Genomic DNA, 15,947 nt, shown 5'->3' on the forward strand with positions numbered 1-15,947 from the left:
GAATGGACTGTAAACTCCAGCTACAGTATTTCCATATGGACACACAGGAAGACAATTCCCTTAAATTACATTACTCCAGACCAGGCAAATTTGCCAAATGCAAGGAATCATATGTAAATAGACATTCTAAACCCAAAATTAAGCAAAGACTGCTGTCTCAGTAAATAATGAATGCCGATACTGGATCATATAATGCTTTTTGCAGCACCATATGATCCAACATTGATGTAACCTGCAGTAGATCATCCCAAATATGAATGTGGATCAGGAACTTCTGGATCAGCATAGATCCCAGCGTGTGCAATGTTTTCCAGTGCAAGACATGCACCAAAAGACACCAATCATCATGCAATGCACATTGTAAGCTTTCCAGACATAAACTGGACTCTGCTTTAGAAAACTGTTGTCTGGCTCTTGGCAAAAAACAAGGAGCACAACCTTTTGTGTTCTTCATTTCAACTCATTTAAAGGGCCACTCAGCTCACGGGCATTTCCAAAACGCACTGGAGACTTGTCACACACCTCCCAAGGTGCTCAAATTTTGTTTAAAGAGTGATTTTTTTGGAGAATTTAAATACTAAGGAACTAATTTAAGATAAGATAAGATTTCTCTATTAGTCACATGTACATCGAAACACACAGTGAAATGCATCTTTTGTGTAGAGTGTTCTGGGGGCAGCCTGTAAGTGTACGGCGCCAACATAGCATGCCCGCAACTTCCTAACCTGTACGTCTTTGGAATGTGGGAGCAAACCAGAGCACCCAGAGGAAACCCACGCAGACACAGGGAGAACGTACAAACTCCTTACAGACAGTGGCCGGAATTGAACCTGGGTGGCTGGCGCTGTAACAGCGTTACACTAACCGCTACACTACCGTGCCTGCCCTAATGAGTGTCTCAGTGGTGCCTCCACCTACAGAGAAGGGAACCCTCTCCTTCAGCACTCCACCTGAGCAGGCCCTCTCCTGTCTGGGTTGATGCTCTCCTATTCTGGGTAGTTACCTCGATGGAGGATGTGAAGCAAATAAACTTTTATTTTATTTGTACTACTTACGTGCTTAATGTACATGTGGGGAATTGCAATGGGAGGTCTGTGGAAAATAAAGATGAAGGGATTGTTGGGCGTGTGTGTGTGTGTGTGTGTGTGTGTGTGCGCGCGCACGCACATGTCGACAATATGATGTTATGGTCATCTTAACATATATTGCAATGTTGCGGTATTTATTCTGGCATTAGTCCATTCTACATGGGTTCTTCTGCTGATACACTGAAGTACCAGTGAATGAGAACGTATCTCGCAGAGAACCTTGATGCCCCCTGCATGTTCTATTGGAAGGCTGCCTTTAAGGACTGTTGTTCTTCTGATTGCTGCTTAGCAAGATGGTTGCAGCTGCAACAGGCCAACCTAAAAGGTGCACTAGAAGGGCACAGTTGCCATCTGTAATGTCTTCACAAATGCATTAAGGCATATAATACTAATGGTTTATTTGCAAGACAATACACTTAAACTACTTGCACACTGATTGCTAAACTGGTAGATTGATTGGTTCAGAATGTGATATTGCTGCAAAGCAGGGACACCACATGACTCTCCTGACTCTTCTGTCAAACATGGTCACAGCATGAACAATCACAAAGATACTCAGAGAATGGAGCATCTGCTTAAATATATACTACATTGCTCCAACTACTTTAAGAAGCAATGCGGTACCAATATATGTATTTAATGAACAACTACAAATCTAGCCTAGTAACTAGTTTTAAACCAATTAAAACTAGTGGTAAACCAATACCAATAGTTTTCAGAGACTTCCTGATCTTCCTTCAGGTTTTGGTGTTGCCTCAACTTTTGGGCTGCCTGATCCTGGAGTGGATTTGGTACTTCTCTTTCAGAAAACAAGTTGGACACAATTTCATTATCGAGTGGTTCACCATTCAGATTTCATCCACCTCCAGCAGATATCAGATTGGCTGCACAGTGGCACAGCTGGTAGTGCTGCTGCCTCACAGCTCCAGCAATGCAGGTTCAATCCTGAGCTCAGGTGCTATCTATGTAGTGTTCTCCCAGTGACCATGCAGGTTTCCCTGGGTGTTCTGGTTTCTTTCCACTGGCCACTGAAACTTGTCAGTGTGTAGGTAGGTGGAAAAATCCAGGAAGAGTTGATGGGAATTTGGGGACAATAAAATGGGATTAACGTAAGTAGTTGTTTGGGAGCAGGTGCAGAACCTGGAGGTCAAGGGACATGTTTCTGCTCTATGACTACTTGAGCAACTTATATTCTGATGCAAATGTCAACCAAATACCTCTCGGTTCCACAAACCTTTATGCTTCCTACCTCCCACTTGAGAGAGGTCAATTTGCTAGGAGGGCTAAGAAGACAAAACGTGCTTGTTTTGCTTGAAAGCGCATTCTTTCTGATTAGGTTCATGATAACATTTTTTGGCTCAACTGCTTAACTACAGAAGCCAAATGTGACCGAACAAGGCTCAAGTGTGTTCTCACTCTTTGTTAAAAGTTATGAAGGCGTATGTCCTGTGGTACTGTGTGGAGTTGTTCTGTACTTCACCAAGAAAGTAGTCAAGCAAAGTTTCACCCTGAGTTTGAATATTCCTGTTGCATTTGTTTCTTGAGGGTTTCCTTTACAATTATGACTGAACTCTCAGCCACTTCATTTGAAGCTAAGTGATAGTTGGGAATGGCAATATTTATTCGATATCATTCTATTTGCTCAAGTTTTATTCTTCTGTACTTAAGGTCACTAATAGATCATCTTGGTTAGGCAAGCAATGATCCCCTCATTGCAATATCTTATGGCCTGGAAAATGTGAGGCAAATATTTCACTCGTTAGGTTAACCTTGTGTATGAGTAGAGCCCTTTGTGTGTGCTGACTATCGTTGTCAACATCCAATTGTGCTTAGGGATGGGAGAAATCTAATTTTACCAATATCTTTGATTCTGCTAACGCTAGATGCACGTCCTGCAAAGTGTGCATATTGTTCATTGTCTATTCTTGCTTTAGTTGACTTTGCTGTCTCCACACAGCCACATTTTTTGCCTGCTTTAGGGACAATGACCATTAGCATGGCCCACACTCTGATCGGGTGACAAGCATGCTATTCTATTCCAGCCTATCCATTTCCATCTCATACAGCCCTGGTCTGAGCTTGCAATAGATTAGCTCTGCATTTGGTCTGATGTGAATGTGTGCATTGTTATTCAGGTGGAGCTATCTTCAAACATATAGTAATATTTATCCAACAGTGTGCCAATATTATGACCTTGGATTGTCATTGCTGAGAATCTTCTTCCAGTATAGCACAAGCTATTAAAGGTGCCCATTTTCAGAGTCTGATGCATTGATGGGTAGAACATAAAACATAGAGAAACTACAGCACAATTCAGGCTCTTTGGCCCACAAAGCTGTGCCGAATATGTCCCTACCCTAGAAATTAGGCTTACCCATAGCACTCTATTTTACTCAGCTCCATGTACCTATCTAACAGTCTCTTGAAAGACCCTATCGTATCTGCCTCCACCACCGTTTCTGGCAGCCCTTTCCATGCACTCACCACTCTCTGAGTAAAAAACTTACCCCTGACATCTCCTCTATACCTATACCCCAGCACCTTAAACCTATGTCCTCTTGTGGCCACCATTTCAGCCCTGGGGAAAAGCCTCTGACTATCTACCCGATCAATACCTCTCATCATCTTATACACCTCTATCAGGTCCCCCCTCATCCTCCGTCTCTCCAAGGAGAGAAGGCCGAGTTCCCTCAACCTGCTTTCATAACATGAGCTGTACTCATTGTCTGTTGTGTTTCATTGTGAGCACCATTTGTCCTGATGTCAGTACGACTTCACCAAAATAGGTTTTCAGTGTAACATTTTCCATCAACACCATCTGGCTGAACTTGCTGAAGTAAGGTGCCTTGATTCTTGTCAAACGATTTGTAGTGGTATCAATACACGTGTCAATGTGTGGTTGTTAATCAACACCTTTACTCAAAAGTCTGTCTGTTTACTACTGCTGCTGCTTGTGGCATAGATCTGTACAATGCCAGTTCTTCTTTGTCTAAATGCACTGCCAAACCATGGGGAGGTCTTTGTTGTCTCAGATTGTCAATTAAAATGCTTTTGTTGCTTGAATTTGTGGGCTTGTCAAAAAGTGACCTTTCTGTTGGCAAGGTAAGCACTTGGACTTTCCCTTAGCTCACTCACTGTGGACTGCAATTAGATCAGTTTCTTGTGGTGAACAAAATTCTCTTGCAATTGACACAGCAATTTTAAATGCAAATTCAAATGTCGGTTCTCTGTATTCAGTGGCTTTGATGGAATTCATTAGTCAACACGCAAACCTATTGTGTGAAGCAGGACCTAAAAAGTCACCAAAATTGCAAAGCAAGGATAAGTTATTTTAATGAAACAATGTCCTCACCACTTGTCTCACTCTGCTTTTGTTTCTAGTCACTTAGATTTGATTTAAAACAAACAATTGAAAATAACATGTTTCACATTACTGCCGTATTCCAAGGGCTGCAGATGTTGGCTTGTCAAAACTGCTAGTCGTTTTCTCAGTAATTTCCAATTTATTTTTTGCCTTCATTTCCTTCCTTTCTTGTTCTTCTAGTTCCTTGGGAACTTGGGATCTTTGACCCAAAGAACGGATTTCAGCTTTTTCTAACAGCTTCAGGTTAAAGTAATCTTATAGTTTCTACACATCTTTAAGCATCTTCTGTCTTGCTAGAAGATTTGTCAGCATGCTCTCTGTTTCTGGCAGAATTTCTTTCAAGGTTATTGCCTTTTCATGCTCACATTCTTTTGGACTCTTTAAATATCACATTCTTCTTCAACCTCCAGGATATTGTTCACTTTAATGAATACTTCCATTCGTTCATTTTCCTGAATGTTTGCCAAATCCTGTCATGGATGCTGAAGCTCTCAATACAGCATATTGGGGCATCCCTGTTGTACCACTCCTATTCAGTAGTGATATGGTTAAACTTGGAGCCCAATGATCAGTCAGTGCTGCTGTACTATGAACTGTTGTTAGTATACATGGAAAAATAAGATTCCATGCCAGTGGTTTCCAGAAAACATTAAGGGAAATCAGTTTTGGTGTTACAAACTCATCTAAGTCTTGACAAGAGAGAATCATCAATGATCTTCAACAAAACCAAACAGAACTACCATCAGCATCGCCAATTTTTAACATCTTCACATGGCATTACACAAGATTTGATTTGATTTGATATCTTTATTGGTCACTTGTACATTGAAACACACAGTGAAATACAACTTTTGCGTAGAGTGTTCTGGGGACAGCCCACAAGTGTTGCCACACTCCTGGCGCCAACATAGCATGCCCACAACGTCCTAACCCGTACGTCTTTGGAATGTGGGACGAAACTGGAGCATCTGGAGGAAACCCATGCAGACATGGGGAGAACATACAAACTCCTTACAGACAGTGGCCGGAATTGAACCTGGGTCGCTGGCGCTGTAATAGTGTTATGCTAATTGCTACACTACTGTGCCTGTAGACAGCACACTTAAATTATTACCCTTTAAGACTTCAAGCTAAGTGTTCCAGGCTGTCTATGACAAAGTTGATTTGCAAAAAGTAAGCACACCACATTGACCAATAGGCCAGTGCATGGACACACAGTGATGCACAGAGACCAGATACAGTGCACCACCTAGGAATTCAAGGGAAGCAGGTCAATGAAAACACCACCACCACCTGCAGGTTCCCCTCTAGGTCACACAGAATCTAAATTTGGAAATATGTCACTGTTCCTTCATTGTTCTTGAGTCTAGATGATGGAACTCCCTCCCCACTAGCACTGTGGATGTACCTTCCACATGGTAGTGGCTCACATCCACTTACTCAAGGCCAATTAGGATAGGCAAAAAAATGCACCAATAACCAGATCCCATAAATGAATAAAAATGTTTGTTGTTGTAATGGGGGAACCAGCAGCAGATTGGTGCATAGCAAGCTCCCCGAAAACACCAATGCACTTCCTCTTGTTTGGAACTGTAACAGGCTTCATGGATGCTGTTCCTGTATGATTGACTTGGAGACTGCACAGGGTCGCTCATGGGTCAATCCCAGACATGACATCCAGACATGACTTGTCCATTGTTCAATCTACGACACATATCTTGAATGAAACGCACATTCTTTGTGATCCACGTGGAATGTTGCCCGTTTTCTTTACATTTTGTCTTTCATAGAATTTGGTTTGTATAACCACAAAGATGTGGACCTCAACTAAATACTTAAGCAATTAACCAGTTGCGTAGGCAGATTGCTAGAGTACAATTCAAGGCCTAGGTGTTTGTTATTGTTTAGAGTTCAGACTTTGCAATTAGAGCCTTCAAAGATTAATTAAATCTTTCTGAAGCATTGCTGATTAATTTTGTAATTTCACTAGAGTTTCCATAACTCATTTTGATTAACATGTAATATAAATATCCAACATTGTTTTATCTTGATAATATGGGTCATTGAGAGTTGGTCATAAATTTTATAAGTTATCTAACTTGGGTAAAAGTGTGTTCTGGTAAACACTTACCCTGAATATTGTTTCAAGCCAAATATTAAAATAAGGACATGTTCTGATATTAAATGGGTCACAATTGATTTTAATAAACTGGAAGAGTATTTTTTTTGTGCTAACATTAGGAGACATGGTCCATTGGTACCTAGCGTACATATGTGTGAAGTTCAGGGATCAAGTGCATGAGTTCTACTTTCCATTGTGTTCTGCATGTGGGGATATTATGAGGGTTACTCTTGTGGAGACGTGAAAGAGAAAGTGCTTGCATGTAAACACTGATCCTAAGACTCACCTCCCCCTCCCCCTGCAAGCTTCAGCAGTGCATAATCCCTTTTGCACATGCTACATGATAGATCAGGAGATACTGTCCCGAAAAATACAAAAGGCATTTAATGCGTAAAAGATTAGTCCAGCCAAGTGTGTCTGGTTCTTGTATATGACAAGTTGTTCACAGTTAGCTTCACATCTGTGAAATTTTACAAAAGGCACAAATATGAACAGCTGCTGACTCCAGATATGCGAGATCTATTACAAATATCCAAAAAAAATAGATGGGGAGGAGAGGGGGGTCATTGCTGAAGATTCCTGAGTCTGTGATATGTCAGCAGGCAGGCACTCACCATATTCAGGATATTTTGGGCAGAACAGAGTAAAATTAAAAAAAAACCTGTTGGAAATATGGATGTAAAAGATTATGGGTAATTTTCTCCAAATCTGCAAATAAATGGTTCAGCACTCTCCTTCCTCCTATCCCTTCTCTATTAATGACAAAACTTATTCGCCTGGATATCGGATTGTGTAGTATTTCACTATTAGCTGCTGCGATGCAATTTCAACTTGTTCTGCAGTGGATTGTACTGCAGATCATTTCTGAGTGAAATGATGCCAGACACAAAGTTGGATTGGGCACATCCATGAGTTTTTCATGTGACTTTTTCTGGCATCAGGTGCACTCTAAATGACATCAGTATTTGCATTAACGCCCAGAGGGCAGTCTGCTGACATGCAGCATCTCTCTGTTTGTAATTGGTTTATTATTGTCACGTACTGAGATACACAGTGAAAAACTTTGTTTTGCATGCCATCCATACAGATCATTCCAAAACATCAGTACATTGAGGTTGTACAAAGGGAAAAGCAATAACAGGATGCAGTTCCAGTAACAGACAAAGTGCAGTGCAGGTAGACAAATAAGGTGCATGGGCCACCACAAGGTATATTGAGAGATCAAGAGTTCATCTTGAGCATATAAGGGGTAAATTCAATAGTCTAATAACAGCTGGATAGAAGCTGTCCTTGAGCCTGGTGATAGATGTTCTTAAGCTTTTGTACTTTCTGTCCAATGGAAGGGGAAAGAAGAGAGAATGTCCTAGGTGAGAGGGGTTCTTGAATATGTTGGCTGTTTTTAGAAACAGTGGGAGGTGTATACAGTGTCAGTGGAAGAGAGGCTGATGTTTGTGATGGACTGAGCTGTATCCACAACTCTGTGATTTCTTGCGGTCTCGGGCAAAGCGGTTGCTGTAGCAAGCTTTGATGCATCCGGATAGGATGCTCCCTATGATGCATCTCATAGAGTACTACAGCACAGAAACAGGCCCTTCGGCCTACCTAGTCCACGCCGACCCGATCTTCTGTCTAGTCCCATCTACCTGCACCTGGATCATATCCCTCCAAGCCCCTCCCATCCATGCCCCTATCCAAACCTCTCATCAATGTTACAATTGAACCTGCATCTACCACTTCCACTGGCAGCTCGTTCCACACTCGCACCACCCTCTGAGTGAAGAAGTTTCCCCTCAGATTCCCCTTATATATTTCATCTTTCACCCTCAACCTATGTTCTCTAGTTCTAGTCTCACCCTACCTGAGGGGAAAAAGCCTGCATGCATTCACCCTATCTATACCCCTCATAATTTTGTATACTTCTATAAGATCTCCCTTCATTCTCCTGCACTCCAGGGAATAAAGTCCTAACCTATTCAACCTTTCCCTATAATTCAGGTTCTCAAGTCCTGGCAACATCCTTGTAAATTTTCTCTGCATTCTTTCAAGCTTATTGATATCTTTCTTGTAGGTAGATGACCAGAACTGCACACAATACTCTAAATTCGGCCTTACCAATGTCTTGTACAACTTCAATGTAACATCTCAACTCCTGTACTCAATGCCCTGATTTATGAGGGCAAAGTGCCAAAAGCTCTTTTTATGACCCTATCCACCAGTGATGTCACTTTCAAGGAACTACGGACCTGTATTCTCAGGTCCCTCTGTTCTACCGCACAACTTGGAGCCCTACCATTCACTGTGTAAGTCCTCCCAAAGTGCATCACCTCACACTCGTCTGCATTAAATTCCATCTGCCATTTTTCAGCCCATTTTTCCTATCTATAAAAATTGGTGAGGGTCAATGGGGAACAGATTGCTTATGATGAATGACACCCCTTTTGCTCTTGGAGAACCATAAGTTGCTCCTGAGTAGCATCTCTGTGTCCAATGAGAGCAGCAATCTGCTGATGAATGGCATCTCATGGTGCACGGAGGACAGCAGTCAGCTCACGAGCAGTATCTCTGTTCATTGAGGACGGCAAGGTGTTTCCTGATGGTACTTTGCTGTTCCTGAAGAGCTTCAATCTGCTCCGCTGTGGCAGGGACCAGACCTCTAGCAGGATCAGGTGAGATTGCTTATAAGCAGAAAGACTCCATCTGTGCCTCCTTGGTAGCTGTCACTTGCACCAGTAGGTGCTGTGTGATAGTTTTGTTGCTGAGCCCTTGTAGACAAATTGGACATGGGATTCATGGTCTCAGGGATCTACACAACACCCTCTGAGAGCATAGACATGGATTTCATTGTGCATTTGCATAGGCTTTGTTCTGAAAGCATACCAATGGTTGACTTCATCTCTTCATCTGAATGGATGTATGGAGACCCAATCCACTGAACCCTTGCCCAATATTTACTATACCTGATGCCAGATTACAGGCTGATTGTGTCTGATGCATCTGACAAAAGCCCGTTCCACCTAACCTGCTCATCCCCCACTGTGCTGGTTTCTGAGGTAATGCGGTTGGGTTTCAGGTACAATGACGCATCAACACATCCCTCTTCTGTTACTGTCTCTGCTCTTCCTCGTGCTCTGACTCTTCCTAGTGATGGTGTTCTGGGGATGGGGAGACAAGGCATCTGCTAATACAGAAGGTGATTGTACTTTATCATGCAGCCAAAACATCCAGGTACTGATGGAGTTACACAGTAATTAACAAGGGTATTTACTGTTGATGAAATCAACAGGGTGTAGTCATCACAAGAAAACATTGTTAGAAGGCTTACATGGCAAAATTCTTATACCCTCTGCTCTTGAGGTTTTTGGGTCTCTGTATCTCCCTTGTCCATGAGAAGGATCATGGTTGTATCCAGTCTTATAATGGACCTCAGTGAGGCCTTTGACAAGGTCCCACATGGGAAGCTGGCCCAAAAGGTTAGGGCCCCGGGGATGCAGGGCAAGTTGGTAAATTGGATCCAAAATTGGCTTGTCGATGGGAGGCAGAGGGTAACGGAAGAGGGAAAAAGAAACACAAACTGCTGGAGGAACTCAGCGGGTCAGGCAACATGTAGGAGGCATCATCAGCAAGTTGGTATTGGTATTGGTTTATTATTGTCACTTGTACCGAGGTACAGTCAAAAGCTTGTCTTACAAACCGATCGTACAGGTCAATTCATTACACAGTGCAGTTACATTGAGTCAGTACAGAGTGCATTGATGTAGTACAGGTAAAAACAATAACAGTACAGAGAAAGTGCAGTGCAATAAGGTGCGAGGTCACAACAAGGTAGATCATGAGGTCATAGTCCATCTCATTGTATAAGGGAACTGTTCAATAGTCTTATCACAGTACAAAGTTTGCAGATGACACGGAGGTTGGCGGAGTTGTTGGTAGTATGGAGGGTAGTCTTAAGCTGCAGGGTGATATCAAAGTGTTGGTGAAATTGGCTGAGAAATGGTAGATGGAGTTTAACCTTGATAAAGTGAGGCAAAGCAATTTGGGAATACTAATGAGGCTAGGACATACACCATGAATGGTAGGGTCAAAGGGAGTATTGAGGAACAGAGGGACCTAGGTGTACAGGTCCAAGGATCCTTGAAGGTGGCAGAACAGGTGGATAACATAGTTAAGAAGGCATATGGGATACTGTCCTTCATTCGTTGGGACATTGAATACAAGAGCAGGGAGGTTGTGCTCCAACGTTATGAAACATTGGTCAGACCTCAGCTGGAGAACTGCATACATATCTGGTCATCACACTGTAGGAAGGATGTGATAGCTGTGGAGTTCACCAGAATGTTGCCTGGGATGGATCATTTCAGTTATCTGTGGAGACTGGATAAGCTAGTCCTGTCTTCCCTGGAATGGAGGAGGTTAAGAGGGGACATGACAGAGCTATATAAAACTATGAGGGATACCGTTAGGGTAGACTGCAGGGAACCTTTCCTCAGAGGTAGAACACGTAGACGTAGGGTATGGGGGAAGAGAATTAGAGGGGATCTGATGGGGACCTGTCTCACCCAGAGAGCGGTGAGTACCTGGAACACAATGCCTGGGAGAGTGGTGGAAGCAGAGTCACTGACAGCTGTTGTCGGGACAAACACTTGAATCATTCAGGAATGGAAGGTTATGGGCCAAATGCTGGAAAATTAATACTGATGGGTGCCCACTGGTCGGCATGGACATGGTGGGCCAAATGGCCTGTTCCCATGCTATATGACTCCAATTGCTGCACAGGAAAGTGTCGCCACCTGTATTCAATAGGATCTGGTCCCAATGGAAACCATGCAGGTCCTGTCCTAACCTTTGCTTCAAGGTGGAAACCACTGTAATACTGTTTCAAATTGGACTTTGATAAATTTTGCATTTTTTTTTCCTCAAGGAACCCATTTGGCCATCAGTGCTAAATGCAGACCTGTTTAACACACCAAAAACAGGTGAAGGTATACAATTGTCCTGAAGTTGGATTGTACATCGAAACACACAGATGCATTTCACTGTGTGTTTCGATGTACAATCCAACTTCAGGACAATTGTACTACTTTTTAAAAGTGGTTTGTAACCCAGTCCCCCATCCCCACTCCCATCTATAATGTTCAGGCTTTCAAAATCCAAACTGGGAATGCAAAGCTTCTTGTTTTCTCACCAACATATCTTAAATTTTCTGTATTTCCATACAACATAAAAGGAGGCCATTTTAGCCCATAGGGTCTATGCTGGTTCACAGAGCAATCCTGTTCCTCCACGAATTGTCCCTATAACCTATTCTCCCCACATTCTCATTAACTCCACTCCCTCCCCCACCTCCCGTATTCTACCATTCAGTTATACACTGGGGGCAATTTACAGTGGTCACTTAAGCTGCCAAGTTGCACTTCTTTGTGGTGTGGGAGGAAACCAGAGTACGCAGGAGAAACCTGTATAGTGAAAGTATGTGGAAACTCTGGAGACAGCACCAGAGGTCAGGATTGAACCCAGATCACTGGAGCTGTGAGGCAGCAGTTCTACTAGTCATTGTGCTTGTTGATTGGTTGTGTTCTGTGTTACAAGCCTTGACCATCTAATCTGAAAGGGAAATGTGAATAATGGAGTAAGCACAGTGATGTTAAATGGATGCAGTGCTTTCTATTTGCTTTCTGAGTGCAGCATCAGTAACACCAGGACTTCAATGCTAACCAGGACAAAACAGTCCACTTGATGGACAGCCATCTATCTCCTCTACACCCACTTCCTCCACCACCACTGACACAGCATGGCTGCAGTGTGTGCTGTTGTCAACAGTTCTCTAAGGCTTCATTGACAACCCTTCCTGAAAGTACAACCTCTATCACCCAGAAGAACAAAAGCAGTGGGAGAATGGGAATGCCGCACCTCCCAGTTCTCCTGCAAGTACACAGCCCCATTTCTACAGCTGACAACAATTTTTGGTGCCTCCAATAAGTGATCATTCCTCATATATGATCCCAGTCAATAAGTGTCATCAGTCGGACACACGAGAGACGGCGGATGCTGGAATCTGCTGGAGGAACTCAACGGGTCGGGCGGCATCTGTGGAGGGAAATGGGCAGGCGATATTTCAGGTCATGAGACTTCATCAGCACTGTTATCAGTCTTTTTGTCTCCTGGGGAAGTAGTGTTGAGCCTGGTTTCACTTTTATCTGATTCCTTGGCATGTGCATCTTCAACAGGAGCTGCTGGCTGGCCAATAGGAATAGACACATTAGGCTGCCCTATCTCCAACTCCTTTCCCCACCTGCACCCAAATCTCTAACTGAGGGTGTTTGAACTGGCACAAGTGCTGTCTCACTCAAGGTTACCTGATAAATGTAGACTGGGAAATGGTGATATCTTTTGCTCGGTGTAGCTCTTATTTAAATTGTGCAGTGCGTTGAGCTTATTATTGATGGATTCTCAATTATGATATAATGCCAAATGTGCTTGCTGATAGCTGAACATACTGCCAAGCCTGAGCTTGTGGGTGTATCGTTAGGATTTAGAATTTGATTCCTCATTTAATCTTTTTCTCTTGCTAGATTTTGGATGGCCTCTACCTGGGAAATATTAGAGGTAAGTGTGGTTATTACTGGTTAACCAGAAAGTCATATTTTCAAAATCACCATGGGTTGAAGATGCATTGACTGTTTTCCCTCTTGGTGGGATCACCTTCTCCTGGTTCCATCTTTGTCTCTCATAGTCAGAGAATAATCTGCATGGGTTCTCTTCCTACTCTCGCACTATTACCTTTATTATCCCCCTAAGGATCTCCCCTTGGCTCCCTCAACCTCATTCATATGCTGCCCCTTGGTAATATAATACAAGTATGCCGTATCACTTTAAACTTGCAGCTCCACCTCTCTTGATTCTACCACTGTCTCCACGTTGTCGGACTGCTTGTCCTATATCCTGTACTGGATGAAAAGGAGTATCCAAATAAACATCAGGAAAATAGAGCCTTTGTCTTCCTTCCCTGGCCCAAGCTCCATTCCCCATCCATTGACTCGCTCTCCCTGGCAAAAATCTGAGACTGAACTATAGGGAGATACTTTGGGGATGCTAGCACTAGTACAGTAAGTGCTTCTGACTAGTTTTCAGACAATTTTTGAGCGTATTTATTTACAGTTGCAGGCTAGTAAAGTTGCAGTGTGATTGCTGTTATAGTCACAGGAGCTGTCAAAATGATTCGGAGAGGGACGCACAGGCTCATAGGATTTACAAGAGAAGGGAAAGATCAATGGCAAAGGAATTTGAGGAGACAGGACAAGAAGAATATTTTACAGTCGAGTCATTGTGACCTAAAACTCACTTCCTGAACAGATGGTGGAAAGAGATCCAATTGGAATTAGAGGGGGACAACATTTACAGAGCTGTGGGGCACAAGCAGGGAGCTGGGACCATTTGGATGGGTCTTTTGAAGGGTTTACAGAGGCTGAATGGCTCTGTTGTAATTTTTTTGTGGTTCTAGGAGATTATGTGCAGTAGAACAGTGAGGAGGACAAACTATACATTGATAACCTCTACCCAATGCTAAAACAGTATGGCTGATAGAATGATCTCCTCCAGCTCCATATAATTCATGGCTGTTAGTGTGGTCGAACCCCCAAACTAAGGTTAATTAAATCTTCAATTTATCTCCTTGTTTTAAATGGTAATTAAATATCTGTTTTCAACAAGCAATTTAACGCCTCCCAGATTTCATGAATAATCTGCCTACTCTGTTTCCCCTGTCTCAGAATGTACTGCGTTGAAGAAAAATCTCAGTGTATACACAGCAGCAGAAGTCATTTCCTTGACTATATTTCACTGCTTGAAAATTTGCCATGGACATTGTGAGGTTTTCAATATTTCCTGTGTGTATTTTTAGTGTTATTGTGTAACTGTCAGGATTAAGCGACAGGATGTTAATCAGTGCTCAGACTTTACTTTAACAATACCTGACTTTCCCTATGCTGTCCTGCTATAATCCATGCAGAGCAACTGCAGTGGGCCACTCAGTCTTTGTGCATGTTTTGTCATTCAGCTGGATTATGGCTGAATTTTAGCTCAACTTCCTTTACTCCCTGGTTTCCATATGCTCATATACCCTTACATAGCGAAAGTCTCAGTTTTGGAATTTTAAATTGATTGCAGTCCTTATCCTTTGCTTGACTACATCTCTGAATGTCTTAGATCTAATTTTAATGTTATTCCCACCTGTCTGGACACCCCCTCCAGAGAAAGGAGTTTCCATTTTATCCGATTTAATTATCCAAATCATCTCTCAATCTTCAACTCTTAAGATAATACAAGCCTTTTGCATTTTCCATTATTTTTGATTCATTGCATGCCCAAGGAATGTCAGATGAGGGCAGGGCAGACTTGAGGTCTCTGGTTAGATAGGTCCCTGCACAAACCTTGTGAAATTGTGGCAAAATCTGTCTGATACCCATGCAACTGAACCTGCAAGGACCAGTTCCTTCAGGAGAGGAACACAGACAAATGAAGGGAAAGAAAATCATTCATATTGCGTCTGTTTTTTTTAAGAAAGACAGAGGCAGGGAATTTTTAATGAAGCGCACAGAGGAAGTTAAAGGTCAGTGTATGGATAAATGCCAGCAATGTTCTGATAACTTCTGGCTGTTAATATTGAGTAACGTTCTTCACACAGAACAAAGCAGAGACCTATAAACATTCAGTTCAGGGGCTTGATTGAAACAGGCAGTGATGATGCTTTCTTTGCAGGCATTCCAGGGAATGAGATTTATTTTTGGAACTTTTTTTTTCTGCAGAAGTGCAGAGAGACAGGAAGACAAGATTGGAGCCCATTGTCCTCTGCCACCGTTTAGGCGGGGCGTTCATCAGGATCATTCTGATAGCGGACCCCACCCGTAGCAATACCCTGTACCCCAGTTCCAAAGCACATCAGTACACTGTGCATTTTCGGTGATTTCTGCCTCATTATTGGGATTTCCAGTGCTAGAGTTAGCTTTTCGTTTTAGTGTGCTGAGCTTGGCTATTACCTTCACTGTGCCCTGTCTGAAAATGGAGCAGTTTCAATAAAAAATGGCTTTTGAAATCCCCAAGTTAAATGTGACCGTGTGAGCTATTGTAAACTAACCAAGGGAATGATTTTAAATAATTCCAGTTACATAAAACTTGGATTATAACATTAACTCATGCTGTTCATTGCACAGTATTGTTTTTGCACAAGTAATTTGTCGTTATAAAGTTTGTCATTGTGTTACCTTTCCCCACCTGTAGACTCCCAGGACAAAGACAATCTGGTTAAGAATGGAGTCACACACATCCTGTCTATTTGCAACAATGCCAAGCCTGTGCTTGAGGTAAGCCTCACCAATCA

The 15,947-nt window shown here is 42.6% G+C and overlaps 1 protein-coding gene across 1 annotated transcript in view; it reads left to right on the top strand.

The window, feature by feature from the left end:
- The window catches only part of dusp22a (dual specificity phosphatase 22a), a 119,492-nt gene that overhangs the window by 17,180 nt on the left and 86,365 nt on the right, over positions 1–15,947 (top strand). Inside the window, exons 3-4 of the mRNA XM_052028491.1 lie at positions 13,144–13,177; positions 15,848–15,930. Of these exons, the coding sequence (XP_051884451.1) occupies positions 13,144–13,177; positions 15,848–15,930 (117 nt within the window). The remainder of the gene's footprint in view (positions 1–13,143; positions 13,178–15,847; positions 15,931–15,947) is intronic.

The sequence above is a fragment of the Pristis pectinata genome, chromosome 13, assembly GCF_009764475.1.
Source record: "Pristis pectinata isolate sPriPec2 chromosome 13, sPriPec2.1.pri, whole genome shotgun sequence".
Classification (NCBI taxonomy): Eukaryota; Metazoa; Chordata; class Chondrichthyes; order Rhinopristiformes; family Pristidae; genus Pristis; species Pristis pectinata.